General features: G+C 39.4%; 1 protein-coding gene across 16 annotated transcripts in view; it reads right to left on the bottom strand.

Annotated features, from left to right (window-relative positions):
• The window catches only part of POLQ (DNA polymerase theta), a 105,596-nt gene extending 80,225 nt beyond the window's left edge, over positions 1-25,371 (bottom strand). For 9 of the 16 annotated variants that reach the window (XR_012431665.1, XR_012431667.1, XR_012431666.1 and 6 more), the window contains exons 1-8: positions 25,061-25,371; positions 24,068-24,247; positions 20,640-20,770; positions 18,702-18,858; positions 16,538-16,646; positions 12,387-12,606; positions 8,727-8,874; positions 1,336-1,482 (exon numbers count right to left, since the gene is read on the bottom strand). Coding sequence is in view for 11 of the 16 variants with exons in the window: in XM_005548035.4 (XP_005548092.2) it covers positions 1,336-1,482; positions 8,727-8,874; positions 12,387-12,606; positions 16,538-16,646; positions 18,702-18,858; positions 20,640-20,770; positions 24,068-24,247; positions 25,061-25,241 (1,273 nt within the window). In the remaining 5 variants the exon portion in view is untranslated. Of the gene's footprint in view, positions 1-1,335; positions 1,483-8,726; positions 8,875-12,386; positions 12,607-16,537; positions 16,647-18,701; positions 18,859-19,368; positions 19,473-20,639; positions 20,771-24,067; positions 24,248-25,060 lie in introns of those variants that run through there. The other 7 variants (XM_074033372.1, XM_074033371.1, XM_065539161.2 and 4 more) reach the window with 6 other exon arrangements.
• Between the last annotated feature and the right edge of the window lie 483 nt (positions 25,372-25,854).

Here is a 25,854-nt window from a genome sequence, read left to right as displayed (position 1 = left end):
CAACAGAACAAATGGGCATGACTGTGTTCCAATAAAACTTTATTTACAAAAACAGATGGTAGGCTAGACTTGACCAGCAGACTATAACTTGCTAATCACTGTTCCAGATAATAAACTCCTTGTGGATAGTGATATGCCTTATTCATCAAGATATCTTCAGGGCCTATGCATCACATTGGTCAGATATACTTCTGACATAAATACGTGATGAATAAAAACATGAGTAAATGAAAAACAGCGTATAGAATATATACTTATCTGGCTCATTTTCAATTTTATTTAAAAATTTAAAGGTCTGGGGTTCTAATTTTAAAACTAAGTGGTGGGTACACAGGTGTTCACTTTTTTAGTATGCATCATAAATTACATACAATGTAAATTTTGTGTGTGTGTATATATAGTAGTTTCCCCCATCTGTGGTATTGCTTTCCACAGTTTTAGTTTCCCAAAGTCAAAAATATAAAGAGGAAAATTCCAGAAATAAGAAACTCATAAGTTTTACATTGCATGCCCTACCACCCAGGACATGAATTATCCCTTTATTCAGTGTATCCATGCTATATACACTACCTGCACTATATACTGTCACTATATAGGAAAGAACATAGTATATAGAGGGTTTGGTACTATCTGTGGTTTCAGGCATCCACTGAGGATCTTGGAACATATTCTCTACAAAGAAAGACTACTATATACCATATATATAAATATATATACCCCCTCACACACACACACACATTTCAAATGCATTTAAAAGTTTTAACATGCTATGAAAAAACATCATATATGTGGGGCTGGTACTATGCATGGTTTCAGATATCCACTGGGGGTCTTGGAACACAGCTTCAGTGAACAAGGGGAGACTACTATATACAAATAAGTAAATTGAAACATATTTGTTTTACTCTTGTTTAATCTATCACACAATTTCGCTCTGTCACCCAGGTTGGAATACAGTGGCACGATCTCGGCTCACTGTAACCTTCCACCTCCTGGGTTCAAGCAATTCTGCCAGCCTCAGCCTCCCAAGAAGCTGGAATTACAGGTGCGTGCCACAGCGCCAGCTGATTTTTGTATTTTTAGTAGAGATGGGGTTTCGCCATGTTGGCCAGGCTGGTCTTGAACTCCTGACCTCAGGTGATCCACTTGCTTTGGCCTCCCAAAGTGCTGGGATTACAGGAGTGAGCCACCACGCCCAGCCCATACAATTTCTTAAAAAGAAATCTAAGGATATTAAGTGTGTTTAACAAGAAATAAATTTACACAAATATAAAAGTTAAGACAGTACGAGGAATTTTGGAGGTTTCTTAATAGCAGATTATAAATATGAAATACCTGCATGATGAAATGCTACTCCCCATGGTACAGTTTTCTGTAATACAGAGTCCAGTCCTGAAGGCAAACGTCTTAACTGATCCATCACTTCCAGGAGTTCTTTTTGTTCTAGATTTACTGGTGGGCATTCAGAGGGTTTCACCAATCCTGTCACAAAAAAATTACCAACACCATTTGCTTCTAGCTCCAGCTTCTTTAAGTGGTATCTGTCTAAATCATAATAGAACTAAATAGCAGAGGAGTGGTTCTGAAACTGCTGCATACTACAATCCCCTGGAAATCTTTTAAGAATACTGATGCCTGATTCTTAATCCTGGACATTGTTATATAACTGGCGTGGGGTGTGACCTGGACATGAAGAATTTTTAAATCTCCCCAGGCAATTCCAATGTGCGCCAAAGTTTAGGAAACTGTATAAGGGTAAGACCAGGCCCACAGGAGGGGATCAAAGGAACCTGCTGGGGAAGTAGAGTATTACAGATACTGATTACCACTCAAAGCCCCAAAATCAAAACCCTTGCTCAAGGTGTGTACCACCAACCAGCAGTAGCAGCATCAGAGGGTTTCACCAATCCTATCACAAAAAAAGCCTACTTCTCTGTTAAATTATTCTTGTCTCTTTGGCATTAATCTGGTAGTTAATTACATACCATCCTCTGTTTTTTTGTCTTCTCCCCCAGTAAGAGCTTAATGTTTTTTTGAGACAGGGTCTCACTCTGTCACCCAGGCTGGAGTACAGTGGCACAATCACTGCTCACGGCAGCCTCAACCTCCTGGGCTCAAGCAATCCTCCCACCTCAGTCTCCTGGTTAGTTAGGACCATACACATGTGCCACTATGCCCAGCCAGTATTTTTTTTTTTTTCAGTTGTAGAGATAGGGTCTCCCTATGTTGCCCAGGCTGGTCTCAAACTTCTGGGCTTAAGCAATTCTCCCACCTTGGCTTCCAAAAGTGCTGAGATTACAGGCATGAGCCACCACCCAGCCTTAACTTTCTTATATGCAGTAAAAGCTTTACGTACTTATATGTTGTCTTTAAAAATTGTCCAGACTTTTGGATTTTTGAACTTGCAAAACTTTTCATAAAAAGTAATTATATGCCTGGGCATGGTGGCTGACACCTGTAATCCCAGAACTTTGGGAGGCCAAAGTGGGCAGACCACTTGAATCCAGGAATTTGAGACCAGCCTGGGAAATGTGGCAAAATCCCATCTCTAAAAAAAAATACAAAAAAATTAGCCAGGCATGGTGGCATGCACCTATAGCCCCAGCTACTTGGGAGGCTAAAGTGGGAGGATCACTTGAGCCCATGAGGTAGAGATTACAGTGAGCTGAGATCATGCCACTGCATTCCATCCTGGACAACAGAGCAAGATCCTGTCTCAAAAAAAAAAGAAAAAGAAAATAAATGTATGTTCTAGAATTATTATGTGTCACTTGAAAATAATAAAAAATATATATATTTAAATATATATCTTATATTTCATACATTCTTAAATTTTTAGGAAAACTTTTCTTAAAATTTTAAGAACTCACAGAAAGTTGCCAATGTTTTATTTTGCTGAGGGCAATTAATTTTTTAAAACCTTATCTATCAATATTTTTATTTCAAAGGAGACATTTAACATTAAAAACTGACTAGGAATAATTTCAGAATGTAAACTGCAGCTTTATAAATAATATGCTGCCTTGTCTTTATTTTTCTGATAAAAATCTCATCATAGACCAGGCTCCAGTCCAAGCACTAGCATTTGGGAACCACTGCTGCAAACCAAGATGACAAAATCTCGAGAAAAGAAAATGATGATGATTCTGGTTATTAAGGATTATAAATGGCCATGGTAAAATGTAAGGAAATAAGCTAACCTGGTATAGAAAGTACCAATAAAGGGGAAACTGGAAGAGATAATACACTGTTAGACAACAGCCTAGCCAATATAAACTTCAAGCAAAGTTTACTTGTTAGAGCTAGGCTTTTTTCATCACTTATCTTCATGATGCCACTGGTATAAGTAATTAATAAATAAAATATCTAATATTCTGTGACTAGAACTGGTCCCTGTCTTCCTTATATTTATCTTGGACTCCAAAGCACCACAGACTAGTAAAAATAGTGAGGCAACAGTGTTCACTCTAGAATCAGTAAAAATATATACTAATGATTATAGCCATTGGTATATACTAGATCACCATTTGGCAACAAAAAAGAAACAAACGGATAAATTAACAACCTGGGTGAACATCAACCACACCAGGCTGAGTGAAAGAAGCTAGATACAAAAGACACATACATACTGTATGACTTCATTTACGTGAAATTTTTAGAAAAGCACAAGTAATCTAAAGTGATAGCAAGCAGAGATCAACAGTTGCCTAAGTCTGGGATAGAGGGAAGAGACAGCAAAAGAAAAAAGAATATTTTAGGGTAATGAAAATGTTCTAGGTGTTGAATATAGTATGGTTAAACAGATGTATACATTTGTTAAAATTTATCATATATATACAAAATTGGTACATTTTCTTATAAATAATACCTCAAAGCTTTTAAAATAGATTTGTATATACGTGTGTGTGTATATATGTGTATAAATACACACACACACACACACAAGTTGACTGTTAAACAACACAGGAGTTAGAAACAAAGAAACCCCCAGTCAAAAATCTGCACACAACTGGACTTCTCCAAAACTTAACTACTAATAGGCGGTGACTCACGCCTGTAATCCCAGCACTTTGGGAGGCCGAGGCAGGCGGATCACAAGGTCAGGAGATAGAGACCATCCTGGCTAACACGGTGAAACCCCTCTCTACTAAAAATACAAAAAATTATCTGGGTGTGGCGGTGGGCGCCTGTAGTTCCAGCTACTCGGGAGGCTGAGGCAGGAGAATGGCGTGAACCCGGGAGGCGAAGCTTGCAGTGAGCCGAGATCGCGCCACTGCACTCCAGCCTGGGCGACTGAGCGAGACCCCGTCTCAGAAAACAACAACAACAACAAAAAAAGAAAACAAGAAAGAGAAAATACCTTTACTATTCAGTAATAAATCATCATAAAGGTCTTCATCTTCATCATCTTTACCTTGAGTAGGCTGAAGAAGGAGAAAGAGGAGGGGTTCGTCTTGCTGTCTCAGGGGTGGCAGAGGCAGAAGTGGTGGCAGTAGAGGCAGGCACACTTGGTGTAACTTTACGTAAATACATCGTAATTTCTGCCTGTTTTTGCTTTTTTATTATCTAAAAATGTTTATATACGGTACCAATCCTTTCGCCATTTGCTGTCGTTTCAGTGCCTATATCATAGGAGGGTCTGTGCCATAAAAAAAGTCAGAAGCAGTCTTGTATAATTGGAATCCTTCTGCCAAACTGTCTAATGTTAACTTGTTTTCTGGCACTGCTTCTTCTGTCTTCTTACTCATCATCTGGCACTTGTTTGGAAGCACTCATTTTATTCAAGTCATCTTCTGTTAATTCCTCTGGTATGGTGTCTACTAGCTCTTAAATTTCTCCAAGATCCTTATCTTGAAACCATTTACCTCCACCATTTTTTTTGCCATTTTCACAATCTCTTTCATGATTTCATTCATTGGCTCTGTCATAAATCCTATGTGAAGTCATGTGCAATATGTGGACAGTTTTCTCCAGCAGGAATTTATCATTTTGGGCATGCTGGCTTTCACAGCTTTCCCTATAACAACAATGGCATCTTCAATGAAATAATCCTTCAAGACTTTCACAATGTTCTATCGGGGTTCTCTTCCATAATGTTGACAGTCCTTTCCGTAGAGTACCGTGCATAATGAGCTTTAAACGTCCTCATGACCCCTTGATCTAGAGACTAAATTAGAGATGCTGTGTTTGGGGGTAAGTAGATCACTTTGATGCCTTAACTGTTGAACTCAAGAGGTTCTGGATGGCCCGGGGCATTGTTCAATATCAAAAGAAAGTTAAAAGGCAGTCCTTTACTGGCAATGTATTTCCTGACTTCAGAGACAAAGCATCAATGAAACCAATCCAGAGAAAGGGTTCTCACTCTCCAGTCCTTCTTGTACAACCAAAAGACTGGCAACCAGTGTTTATCTATTCCCTCTAAGGCTTGGGGATTAGCTGTTTTATAGACATGAGTAGTCCTGATCATAAACCCAACTGCATTTGCACAAAACAAGAGTTAGCCTGTCCCTTCCTGTTTTAAATCCTGGTGCTTTCTTCTCTTCCTTACTGATAAATGGGTTCTTTGTGGCATTTCCCCCCCCCCCACCCAGAATAGGGCATTTTCATCTGCATTAAAAATCTGTTCAGGCAGATATCCTTTCTCTGCAATAATTTCCTTAATGGTATCTTGGAACTCATCTGCAGCCTCTTGGTCTTGCATCTCCTGTTATCTTGATACTTTTTCAAATTAATACAAATCACCAAAAAATTTTCCATTATGTATTGAAAAAAATCCACATATAAACCTCTAAAACTATCCAACCATCTTTTGCTGGCATTAAATTCTCCAGCTTTAGATCCCTTTGCTTTAAGTTGCCATATGGATTTCACTTTTTCCCAAATCATAGTAGTCTATAGGTATGCGTTTCTTTTGTGTGTGTGTGTGTGTGTGTGTGCGCGCATGCACGTGTGCATGTGTGTGTGTGTGTGCATCTGTGGCGACAGGGTCTCACTCTGCCACCCAGACTGAGCTGAGCACAATGGCATGATCATGGCTGACTGCACCCTTTACCTCCCAGGTTCAAACAATCCTCCCACCTCAGCCTCTCAAGTAGCTGGATCTATAGGCAAACACCACCACACCTGGCTACTTTTTTCTTTTTTTTTTTTTTTGAGATGGAGTCTCGCTCTGTCGCCCAGGCTGGAGTGCACTGGCATGATCTCGGCTCACTGCAACCTCTTCCTCCCAGGTTCAAGCAATTCTCCTGCCTCAGCCTCCCAAGTGGCTGGGACTATAGGGATGCACCACCACGCCTGGCTAATTTTTATATTTTTTAGTGGAGATGGGGTTTCACTATGTTGTCCAGGCTGGTCTCAAACTCCTGACCTCAGGTGATCCGCCCACTTCATCCTCGCAAAGTGCTGGGATTACAGGCGTGAACCACCGTGCCCGGCCTAACTTTTTAACTTTTGTAGAGATAAGGTCTCACTATGTAGCCCATGCTGGTCTTGAACTCCTGGACACAAGTGATCCTCCTGCCTTGGCCTTCCAAAGTGCTGGGATTATCGACGTAAGCCACCTCACCCGGCAGGTGTGCCTTTCATATAGTGATCCTGCAGCCACATAAAACTGCATTTTCAAAATCAGATGACAAAGTATTTCACAAAATGTGCAAAGCTGCAGCAATAGCTTCATAAATTTCCTTCTTTTTTTACAATAGTACTTGAGCTCAATTCATTTATCTTAAAATAATAAATGCATCTGCAGACCTCAATTTATGGTACATAGCAAGCAATTCAATTTTTTCATAGAATGCCACAACTTTTCTCTGCTTCTTGGGAACACTTCCGGCATCACTAGTGGCACTTCAGATTGGTCCCATGGTATTATTCAAGGTTTACAGTACTGCACTAAATATGATGAAAAGTACATGAGAAACATGATAAATTACTTTTTACTGCAATATGCAAATTATGAGAGACACAAACTGCTCATATGAAGATGATAAGCGTCACATATTTTAAGTGGATACTCACAATACATGAGCTTACTGCAACAGCAGCAGGAGGTGGCTATAAAATTAGTACAGTAGTACAGTATATATTACGGTTAATTTTATGCAGTTATGATTTAACACTGCCTCTTTACATTTGTTTACACTCTTCTTGACTGTGAATGGCGTCTGTGTCTATGTGCATAAGTTTTGATAAATATTTATTTATTTATTTATTTATTTATTCGAGAGAGGGGCTCACTCTGTCATCCAGGCTAGAGTAAAGCAGCGTGATCTTGGCTTACTGTAACCTCCACCTCCCAGGTTCAAGTGATTCTCCTGCCTCAGCCTCCCATGTAGCTAGGATTACAGGTGCCCACCATCACACCCAGCTAATTTTTGTATTTAGTAGAGATGGGGTTTCACCATGTGGGCTGGGCTGGAAATTTTAATTTTTTTTTTTTTTTTTTGAGATGGAGTTTCGCTCTTGTTGCCCATGCTGGAGTGCAATGGCGCGATCTCGGCTCACTGCAACTTCCGCCTCCTGGGTTCAAGTGATTCTCCCACCTCAGCCTCCTGAGTAGCTGGGATTACAGGTGTGCACCACCACACCCAGCTAATTTTTTGTATTTTTAGTAGAAACGGGGTTTCACTATGTTAGCCAGGCTGGTCTCGAACTCCTGACCTCAGGTGATCCACCCTCCTCAGCCTCTCAAAGTGCTGGGATTACAGGTGTGAGCCACCATGCCTGGCAGAAATTTTAATTTTTAATAAAAGATTTGGGCCGGGCACAGTGGCTTATGCCTGTAAACCCAGCACTTTGGGAGGCCGAGGCAGGTGGATCACTTGAGATCAGGAGTGCAAGACCATCCTGGCTAACATGGTGAAACCCTGTCTCTACAAAAATTAGCAGGGCATGATGGCAGGTGCCTGTAATTCCAGCTACCGGGGAGGCTGAGATGGGAGAATCACTTGAACCCAGGAGGCAGAGGTTGCAGTGAGCCGAGATCGTGCCATTGCATTTCAGCCTAAGCGACAGGTACGAGACTCTGTCTCAAAAAATAATAAATAAATAAATAAATAATCGATTTGTGTATATTTTAAGGTAGTATGTGATAAAATAGACTAGTATCTACATATGTTTTAGGCTACATGACATATCTTTTTCTTTTTGTTCTTTAATGTTTTCATGTTTCTAGGCTACACAGCTTGTCAGTTTCTTCAAATTAACACATATCGCCAAAACATTTTCTAATATATTATGTATTGACAAAAATCCACATATAAATGAACGCACACAATTCAAACCCATGTCGTTCAAAGGTCAACTTATACATATATATGCATCTGTGTATGATTTTTTTCAGAGTTACACTTTCCTTTGGAAATATAAAGAAGATATGGTTATTTTCCCCAAAGAAATGTCTACATGTGAAGTTTTGCATCCAATTTAGGGGCTCTGAAGATCAAACTCTTAAAACCCATGGATCCCTGATAAAGAACTGTAGCATATACCCAGTATTCTAAAAATCTAAAGCTGATTAGTCTAAGCATGTGTGTGTATACATAGTCTATACTAGGGACGGAATATGACTAGAATCACAAAAGCACAGTTTGGTAAAAAGGGTACCACCTAGTGGGCAGGCAGTGGCAATGATTAACAAAAGCCATGTTTTTGCTAATATAATCACTACTGTTACTTTCAAGCAAATGTACTAAGCATGAAGGCTTTCCTTTCCATCCATAACTCACCCTCAGTTTGATGATGTAGATTATAAAACTCTCGAGCAATGATATCTGCCAGCTTCTCACACCATGCCTTTGATGGACAAAAAAGTAATACTGAATGGTTATCACGAATCGTCTCATAACATAAACTAACAACATGGTCCTCATCTCCCTAAAAAAGAAAGATAAATAACCACTTTAGTGGTACTTTCAAAAGATTCTCACATCAGTTTAAAAGCACTCATTTTCCTTTCTGGGGAAGCTTTTTCTTCTTGAAGGCATAATAAAAATCAGTTACAAAGTCAATAACAAAAGAAAGGAAAAAAAAGAAGAAAAAATAAACTCCTAATGATGAAAGGTGAAAGAAATACTTACTATTCATTCAACTAATATTTATTGAGCTCCAACCTCAGGCAATGGGAATACAATATTGAGTAAAAAGAAAGTCAAGATCCTAATAGTCAAGGGGTTTATAGTCTCACCAAGAGACACATTAAAATACAGATGTCCCCAACTTCAAATGGTTGGACTTTACGATTTTTTTTATTTTACAATGGTGCAAAAGCAGTATGCATTCAATAGAAACCATACTTTGGGTGCCCATACAACTCTTCTATTTTTCACTCTCAGCACAGTATTCATTAAATTATAAAATATTAAAGACTTTATTATAAAACAGGCTTTGTGCTAGATGATTTTGCCCAACTACAGGCTAATGTAAATGTTCTGGAGAACATTTAAGGTAGGCTAGGCTAAGCTATGATATTCAGTGGGTTAAATGCATTAAATGCATTTTCAACTTACAATGAGTTTATCAGGATATAACCCCATCATAAGTCTAAGAGCATCTGTACAAAATAAATATGAAATACAATAATAATATATACCATTAAAAGAGAGTTTTAGTGTTTTGAGGTCTCATATTTGACAGAAAGATCTGAAAGAAAAATTGTCCTGAGAAAGCAATTTAGCTGAGATGTGAAGGTGGGGAAACATTATCTCAATGAAAGGTAACACATTTCAAGCAAACAAAAGGGCACATGTGAATACCCTGTGGTGGCCCTGCAAGTTCTCCATACTGGAAGTATCTCAATGTATGTATTAAAAACTAGATTAGGCCGGGCGCGGTGGCTCAAGCCTGTAATCCCAGCACTATGGGAGGCCGAGACGGGCGGATCACAAGGTCAGGAGATCGAGACCATCCTGGCTAACACGGTGAAACCCCGTCTCTACTAAAAAAAATACAAAAAACTAGCCGGGCGAGGTGGCGGGCGCCTGTAGTCCCAGCTACTCGGGAGGCTGAGGCAGGAGAATGGCGTGAACCCAGGAGGCGGAACTTGCAGTGAGCTGAGATCCGGCCACTGCACTCCAGCCTGGGCGACAGAGCGAGACTCCGTCTCAAAAAAAAAAAAAAACAACAAAAAAAAACAACAAAAAAAAAAAAAAAAAAAAAAAAAACTAGATTAATGCATCCATTTATTCACTCATTAAACGAATATTTACTATATGTCAAATATTGTTCTAGGTACTGGGGATGGAGCTGCGAACAAAGCAGAAAAAAAGCTCTACCCTCATAACGTTTCTACTCCAGTAGGAAGAGATAGATAATAACAAAAACGAGGTAAGTAAAACACATAAGGGGCTGGGCACAGTGGCTCACTCCTGTAATCCCAGCACTTTGGGAGGCTGAGGCCTGAGGTGGGGAGCTCGACACCAGCCTGACCTACATGGAGAAGCCCCGTCTCTACTGAAAATACAAAATTAGCTGGGCGTGGTGGCGCATGCCTGTAATCCCAACTAGTAGGGAGACTGAGGCAGAAGAATCGCTTGAACCTGGGAGGCGGAGGTTGCGGTGAGCTGAGATCACGCCATTGCACTCCAGCCTGAGCAACAAGAGCAAAACTCCATCTCAAAAAAAAAAACAAAAACAAAAAACACATAATATGTTTGGTTTTGAAAAGTGCTAAGGGAAAAGAAATAGAGACCATTTGAGGGAGAACATTATAATTTAGATAAGTTGGCCAGGGAAGGTCTAAGACAGTGACATTTGAGTAAAAGTCCAAAGGTGAAAGAGTAAACCACACTGATCACACTGATGCCCCTAAGGGGAAGGCATTCTAGAAAAAGAGAACCTGAGGTGGGAAATTCATGGTATATTAAAAAACAGGAGAGGCTAGTGTGAAGGAAGTGAGAGGGAACATAGTAGATAGAGCCAGAGCACTAAGAGGGGCGGGGGGTATAGATCATGTAGGACCTTACAGACTACTATGAAGACCCTGGCTTTTATTCTAAATGAAACAAAGCCACTGCAAGTTTCCGAGAAGAAGGATAACATGATCTGATGTTCATTTTAAATAGATCACGAGCTCCTGATGTAAGCATAGACTGAAAGAGACAAGGTCAGAAGCAGAGAGAACAATTAGGAAATATTTCAATAATCCAGGTAAGAAGTATAGGTGGTTCAAAAGGGTAGAGGCACAGACATGGTAAAAGAAGAAAAAAAATTAACAGGAAAGCAAATGAATGTGTTCACACATAAATGTATTGAAGTAACCAAGGCATAGCCAGGTGAAATATGGGGCACAGAGCAAAGATTCCACACCAAGCATGCAGAAGTTACAAATGCGTACCTAGATAGTTAGTGAAACACATAAATTTAGTCCTATTCCCAATTCTAAAATGACGCTTAGCTATGTTAGTACTCAGAAGGACAACTCTGCATAAAAACAGCAGATGCCTCACTCCACCAATGTACATGAGTCAGTTCTTTAACCTCAGGATTAAAGTGTATTTGGGAGTATGGGAGGGTACTTATTTATCAAGCACTTTCTAGATGCCAGACAATTTTTTTAAATCATATTTAATTCTTACAATATTCAAGATAAAGATTATAATATCCTATTTAATAGGTGAAGATATGAGATTCAGATAGGTTTTGTGATTCAACTACTATCTCAGCCATATCAAGTATCTCTATTAAGTATCAGAGGTAGATCTATCAGACTACAAAAATAATATTCTTTTCACTCTACTATATATTATACCTACCATTTAACAACAAAGTTAATCTTCCATACTAACAGTGTAAACTAAACCATAAGAAAATATTTTCCCAGTAAAAAGAAAAAGCCACAAGATCAGTTATTTTTTTTAATGTTTATATTATATATTAGGAAACAATTATTTAAATTAAAGGTACAACTACATTTCCTCTCTTACCATCACCACCAATATTTTTTTTTTGGCAGGGACAGAGTCTCACTCTGTTGCCCAGGCTGGAGTGTAGTGGCATGATCTCGGCTCACTGCAGCCTCTACCTACCATGTTCAAGCAATTCTCCTGCCTCAGCCTCCCAAGCAGCTGGGATTACAGGCACCCACCACCACGCCCAGCTAATTTTTGTATTTTTAGTAGCGACAGGGTTTCACCATGTTGGCCAGGATGGTCTTAAACTCCTGACCTCAAGTGATCCACCTGCCTGGGCCTCCCAACGTGTTGGGATTTACAGGCGTCAGCCACCACCCCCAGCTCACCACCAATTCTTTAAGAGGAAACCAATTAGCTTAATATTAATCCTAATGTATATGTAACTCCCAATTACATCATTCAGAAATTGTTAATTTGCTAGAAAATGAAATCAAACACACAGATACTAATAGTAGTGATGTAAACATATTTATTTACCTTCACTTGTAGCATAGGTTCAAATTCCCTCACAAGTTTCATTGAAGAGTCATATATGGAATTTCCAACTTTTACTGACTCCAAAAGCGGTACAGGGCGAAAGTCGGTATGGTAGTGTTCAGCATTCAACCAGGAAGCCACAAGCTCCAAATTAGGAAGGGTAGCACTCATGCCAACAATCTGCACAGCATTAGACAGAGAACTGGCTAAATCTGCCTGACTATTAAAAAAAAATGAAAAGAATATTAAAAGATAAAAAATGCATTAATAATTAGTGTTGCTAACAATATTTATGGTTATGTCCTTTGGTACACACATGCATACATTTCTTTAGGATATATACCTAAGAATAAAATTACTGAGCCACAGATTGAGTCACAGATTATCTTCAATTTAGATAATCCCACATTGTTTTCCAAGGTAACACCTCCACAATCTGTGTTTTCTATTGTTCCATAATCTTGTCACCACTCGGTATTGTCAATCTTTAGAATATGTTAGCAGTTATAGAGGGTACGTGGTAGTATTTCTTTTTTTTTAGACAGGGTCTTGCTCTGTCACCCAGGCTAGAGTACAATGGACCTGTCTCAGCTCACTGCAACCTCTGCCTCCCAGGTTCAAGCGATTCTCCTGCCTCAGCCGCCCGAGTAGCTGGGACTACAGGTGCGTACTACCACACCCAGCTAATTTTTGTATGTTTAGTAGAGACAGTGTTTCACTGTGTTGGCCAGGCTGGTCTCGAACTGACCTCATGATCCTCCCACTTCAGGCTCCCAAAGTGCTGGGATTACAGGCATGAGCCACTGCGCCTGGCCAGTATTTCTTTGAAGAAGTAATTTACAGTTCCCTGATAACCAGTGAGACTGAGCATCACTTCACGTGTATGAACCACGTGGATACCCTGGTGGTGGTGGTGGTTGTTGTTGTTGTTGTTGTTGTTAGAAACAGAGTCTCGCTCTGTTGCCCACTCACTACAAGCTCCGCCTCCTGGGTTCATGCCATTCTCCTGCCTCAGCTTCCCGAGTAGCTGGGACTACAGGCACCCACCACCACACCTGGCTAATTTTTTTGTATTTTTAGTAGAGACGGGTTTTCACCGTATTAGCCAGGATGGTCTCAATCTCCTGACCTCATGATCCGCCCACCTCAGCCTCCCAAACTGCTGGGATTACAGGTGTGAGCCACCATGCCCAGCCAATACCCTGTTTCAAAAGCCTGTTTTTTTGTCCATTGATATAGTGGGTTGTGTTTTTCTTATTCATTTGTAGAACTTTTAAATGTCTGGATAGTGACTTTCCTCTTCCATTTTTTGCTCTGTTTTTATTATTTTATCAAGCTTTCTGTTGCATTATTTTACTTTTTTTTCTCTAGACAGGGTCTAGCTCTGTCAGCAGGAGTGCAAAGGCGCAATCTCGGCTCATGGCAACCTCTACCTCCAGGGTTCAAGTGATTCTTACGCCACCTGAGTAGCTGGGATTGCAGGTGTGCATCAAGACGCCCAGCCAGATTTTGTATTTTCAGTAGAAACAGGGTTTTGCCATGTTGGGCAGGCTCGTCTAGAACTGGCCTCAAGTGATCTGCCTGCCTCGGCCTCCCAAAGTGCTGGGATTACAGGCATAAGCCACCAGGCCTGGCCTTTTTTCTAAGTTATTGGGATGGATCATTAAATAATTGATTCTCAGTCTCTCTTCCTTATAATATATGTGTTTTATGCTATCAATTTCCTTTTAAAAACAACTTTTGCTGCCCTTCACAAGTTTTGTTAGTAAATATTTTTATTATACTTTCAGTTCAAACTATTTTCTAATTTCTGTTGTGATTACTTTTTTGATCTAAAAAATGTCAAAATTGTGTTTATTTCCAGTAATGTAGACATTTTCTAGTTATGCTTTTCTTATAGCTAATTTCACTGCTGTTAGAAAATAAATGATATGAATTCATTAAAATATGTTAAGACTTGCTTTATGGTCCAGCATATGGAAACTTTTTAATAAATATTCCATGTGTAACTCAAATGAACATGTATTCTGCTGTTTTGAGGTAATTGTTCAATATATATCCATTAGGTCAAATTTGCTGATTATATTAATCATATTTTCTATATCCCTAGTGATTTGGGATAGAGATGGTTATCTGCTTGTTCTATCACAAGAGAGATGTGTTCAATTCTCCCTTAACTGAAAAGAACCTATTGAATACCCAGCACAATGACTAAAAATAGACCAACACCAACACACATCAGTATGAAATTTCACAGCACTGTGGAAAAAGAGGAGCGCCTAAAAATTCCCAGACAGAATTTAAAAAATTGTATACAAAGGATGAAAAACCAGCACAGCACTGAATTTCTCAATAGCAATGAGAAAATGAAGTAATGCCTTGACAACTCTGAAGGAAAAGTATTTCCAATCTTGACTTTTATACCTGGACAGTCCATAATTATGGAGACTGGGTATGGTGACTCATGCCTATCAACCTAGCACTTTGGGAGGCTGAGGTGGGTAGGTCACCTGAGGTCAGGCAATCGAGACCAGCCTGGCCAACATGGTGAAACACTGTCTCTACTAAAAATACAAAAATTAGCTGGGTCTGATGGCAGGTGCCTATAATCCCAGGTACTCGGGAGGCTGAGGCAGGAGAATCACTTGAACCTGGGAGGTGAAGGTTGCAGTAAGCCGAGATCGCACCACTTCACTCCAGCCTGGGCAAAAGAGCAGAACCCCATCTCAAAAAAAAAAAAAAAAAAGAAAGAAAGAATTATGAGGCATTTTCAGACATGCAAGTTCTCAAAAAATTTATACCTATATGTGTTCACTGAAATAAAGTAGAAGTTCCTGGAAGATATTCCCACCAAAACAAGAAGGTAAATCAAGACAGATACATGGTCAAAAAACTGGTTGGGGGAAGGGAATCCCAAGATAGCTGCTATGTAGCATATATATAGATTAACCACCTATCTAGACTGGAACAACTTGAAGGGCTTTAGGAAAATCTTCAAGAAGATGACTGGCAGAATAGCAAATGAGGTAGAATACACAGCTGGGGAGGAGGCTAGGGATAAATTAGCAGTAAGTTTCTGGAAAACCAAGCCATCAAACAAAAAAGACAGTTATTAATTTCAGAGAAGACAAAAAGTTGTTTAGAAAAGCAAAAGTAATCATATTACACTATAGCCCAGTTACCAATGTTATTTATATAGTCATAATAGCGTAACACTGAATAAAGATCCAAGCAAAATCGTAACATAACTATATTTGAAGAAGAGGAAGATAATGAGAGGATAAGGAGAGACTGCAGAGAAGGGAGAAGATTGGGTAGTGGTTAGTAAAGAATTTAAAAGAAAGCTAGATCTTCATCTTTCATAGTAAAAGTCAATATATAAGGTCTGAAATTTAAAAAATTAAGTAGCCACAAGTAGAGATGCTGCTGTAAATATTTTTAAAAAGCTACAAGAGTTGAAAGGTTAAAGTAGCCTCTGAGAAGTGAGGGCTAAAAAAATATTATTTTTCAAAATTAGCCTGACTACTTATATATATAGTACAGAATACAGAAATAGATTTTTTTAAATCTATAATAAAATACAGAAAGTAGATTTTTTAAAATCTATAATAAAAATGTATACATTGGAAGGGTGAACAGTCAGAAAATTAAGAATGTTTACAAAGTAATCTGAAATCAGTTTCAACCTGAAATACTTTTCAGGTTGTTGTTAGAGACATGGTCTTGTTCTGTAGCCCAGGCTGGAGTAAAGAGGCACAAGCATACCTCATTGCAGCCTGGAACTCTTGGGCTCAAGTAATCCTCCTGCCTCAGTCTCCTGAGAAGCTGGGATTACAGGCTTGTGCCACCATGCCCAGCTAATTTTTTATCATTTATAGAAATGGGGTCTCACTGTGTTGCCCAGGCTGGTCTGGAACTCAGGCTCAAGTGATCCTCCCATCTCAGCCTTCCAAAGTGCTGGGATTACAGGTGTCAGCCACTATGCCTGGACTGACTTCTTCTGGAACAAAAACAAACTACTATACATGAGTTTTCTCAATAAGAAAAATATTACACTCCCTTAATTTATTTAACTCATACTTATGCACTTTTTCAGACACTTTCTCAACACTGTTTGAAATCTCAGGAACTCAGTTATTTCACGTACTCACCAAGATGCTGATTTCCGAGTAATATAGCAAATCTTGGTCAACAAAAGTTCCAGCAGATACCCTCGGTGAGAGTCTCCCAGCATATGTAATTCATCCACAACCACCATTCCTAAAAAGATTTTCCAGATACTAGGTTTTTACAGAATGTCACATCCACGAAGAATTTTTTTCCAACTTTTATTTCACTCTATTTTATTTCCTTTATATCAACTTTTATTTTGGATTCAGGGGGTACATGTGCAGGTTTGTTACCTGGGTATATTGCGTAATGCTGAGGTTTGGAGTACGATCCCATCACCCAGGTACTTAGCAATAGTACCCTATTATTAAATAGTTTTTCAACCCTTGTTCCCTTCTAGTAGTCCCCAGTTTCTGTTGTTGCCATCTTTACATCCATGAGTACTCAAAGTTTAATTCCCACTTACAAGTGAGAACATGTGGTACTTGGTTTTCTGTTCCAGCATTAATTGGCTTAGGATAATGGCTCCAGCTGCATCCATGTGGCTTTGCTACAAAGGACATGATTTTACTCTTTTTATGACTGTGACAAGAAGAAATTTAAAAGACTCAATATCTTATATCACACATTGATATAAGATATAATACATTGCAAGTAATGCAAATTTCAAACCATAAATCAAAAATCATATTCCTTATAATGGGCAATTCTTTTCCAAGATGTTTCAGGTATTACAGGCAGCTGTACTACAAGGTATACTGGATCTAAAAATCAATTATAAGCTTACTCAGGGCTAAACAAACCCAGGGAAAACTGCCTCTCATCACTCTTCTAAATTGGCAGCTTCACTGAAATAAACATACAATGAAATATCAAAGACATCTATGTCAGTTTTCAGTGTATTGACTTTTCAATGGGAAAACGTATATACTCATGTTGGTAAGTAGCTTAGAAAAAAAACAGAAGAGGGTCCAAAAGAAAAAGACAATTTTAAGAGATTTTTAATATGGTAGGCTAGTGAGTCACCATACTGCAAAACATAAATATGATCACAATGTCCTTCACTACTTGGAGAATTTAACCAATGTATATACTTGGAAAAATTCTTAAGAATTACTGAAAATTCAGTATCAACCAATACTTTCTTTAGTTAAACATTTTCATAACAACATAGTTTCCACATGCACTGGTATTCTCCCCATCCCAAATTCTCCCCACCAAAAAACAACTTTCCGGTGAAAAGGAATTTGAGGAGACAATAGGGAACTTCCTAATGACACATGATGTTCTTTTTCCTATCAATAAGCTATCTCCAAAATTGTACTGTCTAATGAGTTATTTTAGCACTTATTCATTCATTCAAAAAAAAAAAAAAGTATTCTGTCTACCATGTGCCAGGCACTGTGCTAGGTACATCAGAAATAGCACTTACTAGGAGTCTATTGCAACTCTCAAATATTTAAAGTCCAATGGGGTCACAAGTAATAAGACAATTCTGATACAAATCAATTACAATTTCTCTCTCCAAGCTTTATGGAGCATAGCCCATGTCTGATTCCCACCCTCCACCCCTACCCTACCATAATTTTACCATGGTATTTTTAAGTGTACCACATTCTCAATAAGTAGCTGATATTCTTGATACTTCTGCTGCTGAAATCCTTCTATGCCTGTTGCTACCTCTACATAATGGCCTTTCCATAATGGCAAAAAAAAATGCATTAAGATAGAAAATCTTCCCAGAATCCCAAGCTCAAATAGAGTGTCAGTTTCTTTAGCTTCCTACCATTTCCATGCGAAATGGTAGACTCTAGGTCCAAGCCCAAAATAGACATCATAGCAGCAGAATATAGTAACAAAAACACATACACATAACTGCAAAATGGCAGATCTGGCCCAGCAGCCTTCCTTCTATTCCTGGTAAAGTTTAGATAAGAAAGAAGCAAGGAGAAGTTATTAAGGGCTTAAGGATATCCTCTACATTCTGTAAAGTACAAAAATGCAACATAATGGCATCAATAACAGCAGCAGGACACAAAACTTATAAACACAGCATTCCTAACATTACAGATGCCAATTCTCGCCTCCAGAAGTAGACAATAGACAATAGAAAAATAAAGGGGACCTACAGAAATCACAACAGCTCCACTTCATTCCATCAAAAATAGCAACAGAAAGTATTTACTTATTTTCTAACTTTCTTACCTAACAGATCCATCTTATTTTCCTCTATGAGGCGATTGATCAGACCATTGGCTCTCTCAATTGTGCAGACTGCAATATCCAATGAAGAGAAATGCCTTGATGGAGAGGTGCTGCCCATATAACCGTCTACTTTTATTCCTACTTCCTGAAACAGACTCTGAATTGAGCAAAAAGGAACAATACAGGTGAAAAAACTTGAAATTCAAGAGTTATAAACTGGTTCTATCCCAGAACATAGACATAACTATCTAAAGACATCTACCAGATTAGTCATCAGTTGTTTCTGGCCAGGACACACTGGTTCTTTTTAGATCATATACTAAAAATATAAAGTTTAGAACTGACAAAACTTAGATTTCTGTTAAGAGTCAAATAAAATTATGCAATTTTAATGACAGCATAATAATCTAAAAAGTTCTAAGAGCTATTTATAGGAATTAAAATTGGAGAAAAACTACCACAAGCACTAACATTTTTAATCTAATAAACAGCAAGAAACGAGTTATAACACTTTAAGAAACAAATTTATACTTTATGAGGAAAATAGTCTCATTATCCTAATGACCAATTTTTTAATGTAATTGGAAGAAAAACTTTTAAAAGTCAAATTCAGTGGGATTTTTATAATAATTTTTTTTTTTTTTAGTTTAACTTTTAACTAACATACCTTTCAATAAAAAGGATCCTTTCATCATTTTGTTACTTTGGGTCTAAGTTGAGTGATGTTACCATGTAGGACCAGCTTTGTTGGCTATTGTGCCTCTGAAATAACTGTTAAAAAGATTTATAGAACCATAGAAATTTAGAGCTATTCATTCAATAAAATTTTCCTGAGTGTTTACTGAGTTAACCCACAGTGCTAAGGGTTAACATCCTAATTTTACAAATAAAAAAACTGAGGCCCAACAGGTTATATGCCTGGCCTAAAGACATAGTTAGTCACAAAACTGGGACTAGAACCCACATTTCTTTAACAATCCGTATAACGATCTTTCCATTCCAAAAGCACATATTTTTCACTGCAGAAATCACAACAGTAAATTTATTCCATTTAATAAAACACTGTATTTGTGAAAATGCCCTAAAAACTGTGAGCATCATATTGATGTAAACTACTATTAGTCATTTTTGCAGAACAGAGGAACAGATCACATACCTGGAGCTTTACATAAGCACCAATGGATCTTGACCTTCATCCCCTAAATATTCCTAAATAGACCTCAATTAGAGCAGGATATGCTTCCTTAAACACTCCTTCCTTTCTATGCTTCAGTCTAGTCCAACTGTTCAATTAAATGCTGATTCTTAATGTGCATGTTTATATGCTAGTTTAAGTATTTTGTTTATTTCCTAAGAAAACGTTTACAAATTTTTACACAATTCTCACCAATTATTCTTTTGATTTGATGGCCCCTTCTCCTTAATAATAATTTTTTTAAAATTTCCTTCTGTGATTTTTTTAAATTTTTTTTTTTTTTTTTTTTTTTTGAGACAGAGTCTCACTCTGTTGCCCAGGCTGGAGTGCAATAGCACGATCTCGGCTTACTGTAACCTCTGCCTCCCAGGTTCAAGTAATTCTCTCACCTCAGCCTCCCGAGTAGCTGGGATTACAGGTGTGAGCCACCACGCCCAGCTAATTTTTGTATTTTTAGTAGAGATGGGGTTTCACCATGTTGGCCAGGCTGGTCTCGATCTCCTGACCACAGGTGACCCACTCACCTCAGTCTCCTGAAGTGCTGGGATTACAGGCGTGAACCACCACACCTGGCCCCCTGCTGCAAATTTTTAATGCTTTCAGCAGTCACCTCTTAAAGCTACATGGGATGCAATAAAGAAACTTTGTTTTCCACTTACTTTCATAATTCTATTTCAAATGAATGAAACCAAGGCTGCCAATAATGAGCCTTTCACTATTTCTAACTTAGTAAAAAACATTACCTGGAGGTAGTATTTCTTCTCTTTAGCCACAGAAACAAAGGGAAGAATAAACAAAGCTTTCTTCCGCATTTCCAAAACCCGCTTCAAAATAAGTAATTCTGCCACAAGAGTCTTCCCAGCACTTGTAGGAGCTAAAACATGATTATTCCACAATATTATAAGAAAAAAGTAATATTTGGTACAATTCATTAATAAATGTTTTAAGCCATGTGTAGTACTACAGAGCCTAAGGCTAACGGATCACTAAGGGCCCAATAGCACTTAAAATCTTTACACACTGAAATTCCCTTTACTTTAAACCAGCTGTCTTAATAGCCTCAACTAAAAACAGTGTAAACAAATCTTTATATCAGCAATATATGATGAATATATTGAGTACCTAGTTTATACCTAAAGATCCTTTCCTTTAAGTACCAAATGGGTAAAAGGTTTGCTTTGAGGAAGTAGATGAACAACTTTATTATGATAGGAGCTATGATTGAAGTTGAGGAAAAGGGCTGGGCGCAGTGGCTCACACCTGTAAACCTAGCACTTTAGAAGGCCGAGGCCGGGGGATCACTTGAGGTCACGAGTTTGAAACCATCCTAGACAACATGGTAAAACCCCGTCTCTATTACTATAAAAATAAAAAATAATAATAGCCAGGCGTAGTGGCAGGCACCTGTAATCCCAGTTACTCCAGAGTCTGAGGCACAAGAATTGCTTCATCCTGGGAGGCAGAGGTTGCAGTGAGCCGAGATCACCCCACTGCACTCCAGCCTGAGTGACAGTGAGAGATTTCGTCTCAAAAAGAAAAGAAAAGAAGTGGAAGGAAAGGAGTTGCAAGGAATCTTATGGAAAGAAAACAGAATTTATGAGAAGGTAAGGAAGAAAGACAGGGATAGCCGGGGTGGTGGCTGACACCTGCAATCCCAACACTTTGGGAGGCCGAGATGGGCAAGGTGGTGTGCGTCTGTAATCCCAGCATCTCAGGAGGCTGAGGCCTGAGAATCACTTAAACCCAGGAAGCGGAGGCTACAGTCACACCATTGCACTCCAGCATGGGTAACACAGCGAGACTCCATTCCAAAAAAAAAAAAAGGAAGGAAGAGGAAAGGAAGGCCGTGCCTAAGAAACAGCATATGGTACAAAGGGCCTACAAGAAATCCTGGCATGTTCAGATGACATAGTAGGTAATTTACTAAGCAAGGAGTATAAAGTACCCCAGGGGTATAAAAGAAGAGATATGAAAGTGCCACAAGAAGAGTTTATAATCCCACTATTTAAGGAGTTTAAACCTTGTCCTGAAAGCAATGCAGTGTGACCGATGAGTTTTATGAAAAGGAGTGACAAGATCATATTTGTACTTTATAAAGATCTCTTTGGACTGGGCACGGTGAATCATGCCTGTAATCTCAAAACTTAGGGAGGATCACTTGAGCCCAGGAGTTCAAGACCAGTCTGGGCAACACAGTGCCACCCCCATCTCTACAAAAAATTTAAACAAAAAATTTTTTTAAAAAGACCACTTTGGGGTTGGGTGTGGTGGCGGGCGCCTGCAATTCTAGCTGCTCGGGAGGCTGAGGCAGGAGAATCGCTTGAACCCGGGAGGCAGAGGTTGCAGTGAGCTGATACTGTGCCATTGCACTCCAGCCTGGGCAACAAGAGTGAAACTCCATCAAAAAAAAAAAAAAAAAAAGGACTTCTTTGGCTGCAGGAGCAGGGCAAGATCAGAGGAAAAGAATGAACTAGTTTCAAAGCTACTGCATAATCTAGAAGAAAGATGATAATGAGCTGTACTAGGTAATGGACCTAAAAATAGAAAGGAGGAGTCAGAAGCAAGAGGTAACAGGACTTGGTGATTAATTGCATAAGCTGGTGACCAGAATTCTGAATGATACCCAAGTTTCAGTTTCAAGCAATTGAAATGGTCAAGCCATTATGCCACTGCCACTGACTGCGACCTCTTAGCATTTACAAGTATTTTATTTTGTATTTTATTTTTTGTAATGCCCTTTCACAATACAAGTACTTTCTATGTGCCAAAACTGCTCTGAGTTCTTATATATTAAATAATTTAATCAACCCTAAGTACTACCAACGCACACATACTCACAAACACATATATATTCTCTCACTCTTCCTAAGTAATCTGTGAGGCTGCATAGCCAGTGATAGCTTTCAAATCCAACCAGTCTAATTCCACTGCCTGAACTTATATCTGCTGATAATTATTTAATTCTTCCTTACAGCCATAATGAAAAAATCTGTGTGACTCGAAATTTCGGAGAAAACTGACACAAAGGAATTGCATCTTACCAAATGATTAGATTTAAAGTCAGTGTAGAAAGCATGGGTTAAAAATTGTGTATGTCATAGTTGCCCTTGAAAACCCATATAGGGCCAGGCGCGGTGGCTCATGCCTGTAATCCCAGGACTTTGGGAGGCTGACTTTGGATCACCTGAGGTCAGGAGTTCGAGACCAGCCTGACCAAGATGGTGAAACCCCATCTCTACTAAAAATACAAAAATTAGCTGGGCATGGTGGCAGGCATCTGTAATCCCAGCTACTCAGGAGGCTGAGGCAGGAGAATCACTTGAACCCGGAAGGCAGAGGTTGCAGTGAGCCGAGATCACGCCATTGCACTCCAGTCTGGGCAACAGAGCAAGACTCCATCTCAAAAAAAAAAAAAAAGAAAACCCATAAAAATTGTATATAAAGTATATTACATATCATTTGTATATACAACCCTGTACAAACAGGTCAATTTATAGCTGGGCACAGTGACTCACACCTATAATCCCAGCATTTGGGAGGCTAAGGTGGGCAGATCACTTGAGGTCAGAAGTTCAAGACTAGCCTGGCCAACATGGTGAAATCCCATCTCTACTAAAAATACAAAAAAGTAGCCAGGCCTGGTGGCACATGCCTGTAATCCCAGCTACTTGGGAGGCTGAGGCAGAAGAATCGCTTGAACCTGCGAGGTGGAAGTTGCAGTGAGCCCAGATAGCGCCACTGCACTCCAGCCTGGAGCGAGACTCCATCAAAAAACAAAAAAAAAAAAACAAAAAACAAAAAACAAAAACTCAATTAACAAACATATAACGATAATACTCATACCCTGAAAAGCAACCAGGATCAAATGGGGGAAGGGCAGATTTACATCTCCCATTGTACACTCACTGGGATATTATGTTTCTTGAGAATGATGGCAGACTGAATTGCCCACTCTTTAAACTGTCATTTTTCTTACTTCCCCCGTCCCCAAACAATAAAACTTTTGTAACTTAAATATAAATAAACTCCACTTTTCGCACAGATTTTAAGATTTTCTCTAGTTATAAAGCACTGCCTCATTCACCTTTTAAAAGAATCACAACTACCTCAATAGAGTATTGTTTACATTCATATCTTAAAAATAGTAATTAATTTACATAAATTTCGATACCTGAATAAACTAAATTCTTTCCTTCCAGGACTTGTCCCAGCAAAAGGCACTCTGCCTGCCATTCGAACATCTTTTTTACACCAAAACTGTGGTATTTTTCCAGAACTGCTTTAGGAAGACCCCAGTTTGCCAATAGTAGCTTGTCTATTTGGTAGTCAGGAACTGTAGGCTTGCATTCTCCTTTTAGGAAAAAGAAAAAATTAAAAATTTAATTTACTTCTAATATATGAGTTTTACAATTAGCCCTTCACCGTGTGTTGGAATTCCAACATGTTGAAATGAAGCTCTTTAAAGCACATCCTGACTTCAAGAATCTTATGAGAAATTGACCATGTATAGAAAAGTAATAAATTGTTGTTTACTGCATATAATAAAAACAATTCCTTAAAAGCCTCAAACAAACAAAAAAAGCGTGTAATACACAGTAGATAAAGGGTGTTGGAACTACAGGTGGAGTTGGGGGAAGAGGGCAATATGGAAGCACTACAAAGCTAAGTTAGATGAGTTTCTATTTATAGTAAGTTTTAGTTCCATGACGACTGCACAACTAACGATTTTTAAAAACTGGGTCAACATCCACAAGACACCCAACCAATCTCATTACGAATCCCTTCTAGCCTTCCTCTGGACGCCCAACAGCCTGTGCCATACTCTAGGCCCAGCAATCCTGTCTTAAGGGTCTGTAAGGAGTACTGGGTACTGTTAGGAAGGAGCCCCCGAACAGGTGATGGGATTTGGCTAACTAGGAAGTTGTTTCTGTAAAGGTCGAAAGACCCAGAAGCCACGTGAATATTAATACCAGGCGATCACTGAAAACACGCGTATGTCTGAACAGAAAGTGACCTGCCACACCAGGCCCGAGTCACAGAGAAGGGAAGTAGAAGCCCAGTGGGGTATGCAGTGAAGCAAGTCCCGTGGGGTGAGGACACCTCCCGACCCATGGCCCGGCGGAGCTGCCTCCGTTGCCCGCGGCCTCCCGGGTTCCTGGAGCACCTGCAGCTGCGGCCGACTGACGGCTGCGGTCCTTCAGGCAGCGACCCAGGCCCGGCGGCGGACTCAGCACGGACCCGGAGAGGAGCTGGGGGCTGGCACTGCTGTCACCGCCACTTCCCGAGAACGAATCTGAGCCTGATTCTGAACGCCGCCGTTTCCCACTCCGACGCAGAAGATTCATGGCAAATCCTTCTCGGCCGATCAGGGCAAGCCACAGTTCCAGCGTCCTCCCTCTCGGGAGAACCCTGGCCAGGCAAAAGGTGCGGTCATTTTCCCGCCGGTCTTCAAACTCAAGCCTCCCGGCCCGCCCCGGAACCATAGAGTTACCCGTGGCGTAACTAACCCGAAAGCCATAGAATCGTGGGGAAGGAGCGGCTCTCGCTGGTGTCTAAGACTTCCGGCCTCCAGCCTCCGTGGTTGGTTAATATGAGAGGTAGATTAAATAGGAAGAATACAGAATCTACAGTTATAACCATACTGACCTAAAAACCTTCCTTCTCTTTTTGTCCATTTCCGGTTTGAATAGGAAGGCCATGCTAACTTCATAAAATAGGCTGCCCATAATAGGTAGATCAGGGAAGTAGCTCTTCTTAACGTATTGGTATTTTGTAAAGAATTATTTCAGATTGAGAAGCATTAATGCAAGATAGCCTACGGTTTCTAATGGAGCATAATTTCCCCCTTTCGCCTAGTGTATGATGGTAGGGTAGGGCTATTTCTGAACACAATTTCCATTTTAGCCAGCATGCATTATGAGGAATATGTAACGAGGAACTGGGAATTGCTGGCTGACA

The sequence above is a fragment of the Macaca fascicularis genome, chromosome 2 (assembly GCF_037993035.2).
Source record: "Macaca fascicularis isolate 582-1 chromosome 2, T2T-MFA8v1.1".
In the NCBI taxonomy this organism is placed as follows: domain Eukaryota; kingdom Metazoa; phylum Chordata; class Mammalia; order Primates; family Cercopithecidae; genus Macaca; species Macaca fascicularis.
The sequence above is the reverse complement of the archived record's forward strand: the minus strand, read 5'-3'. Positions and strand labels throughout refer to the sequence as shown.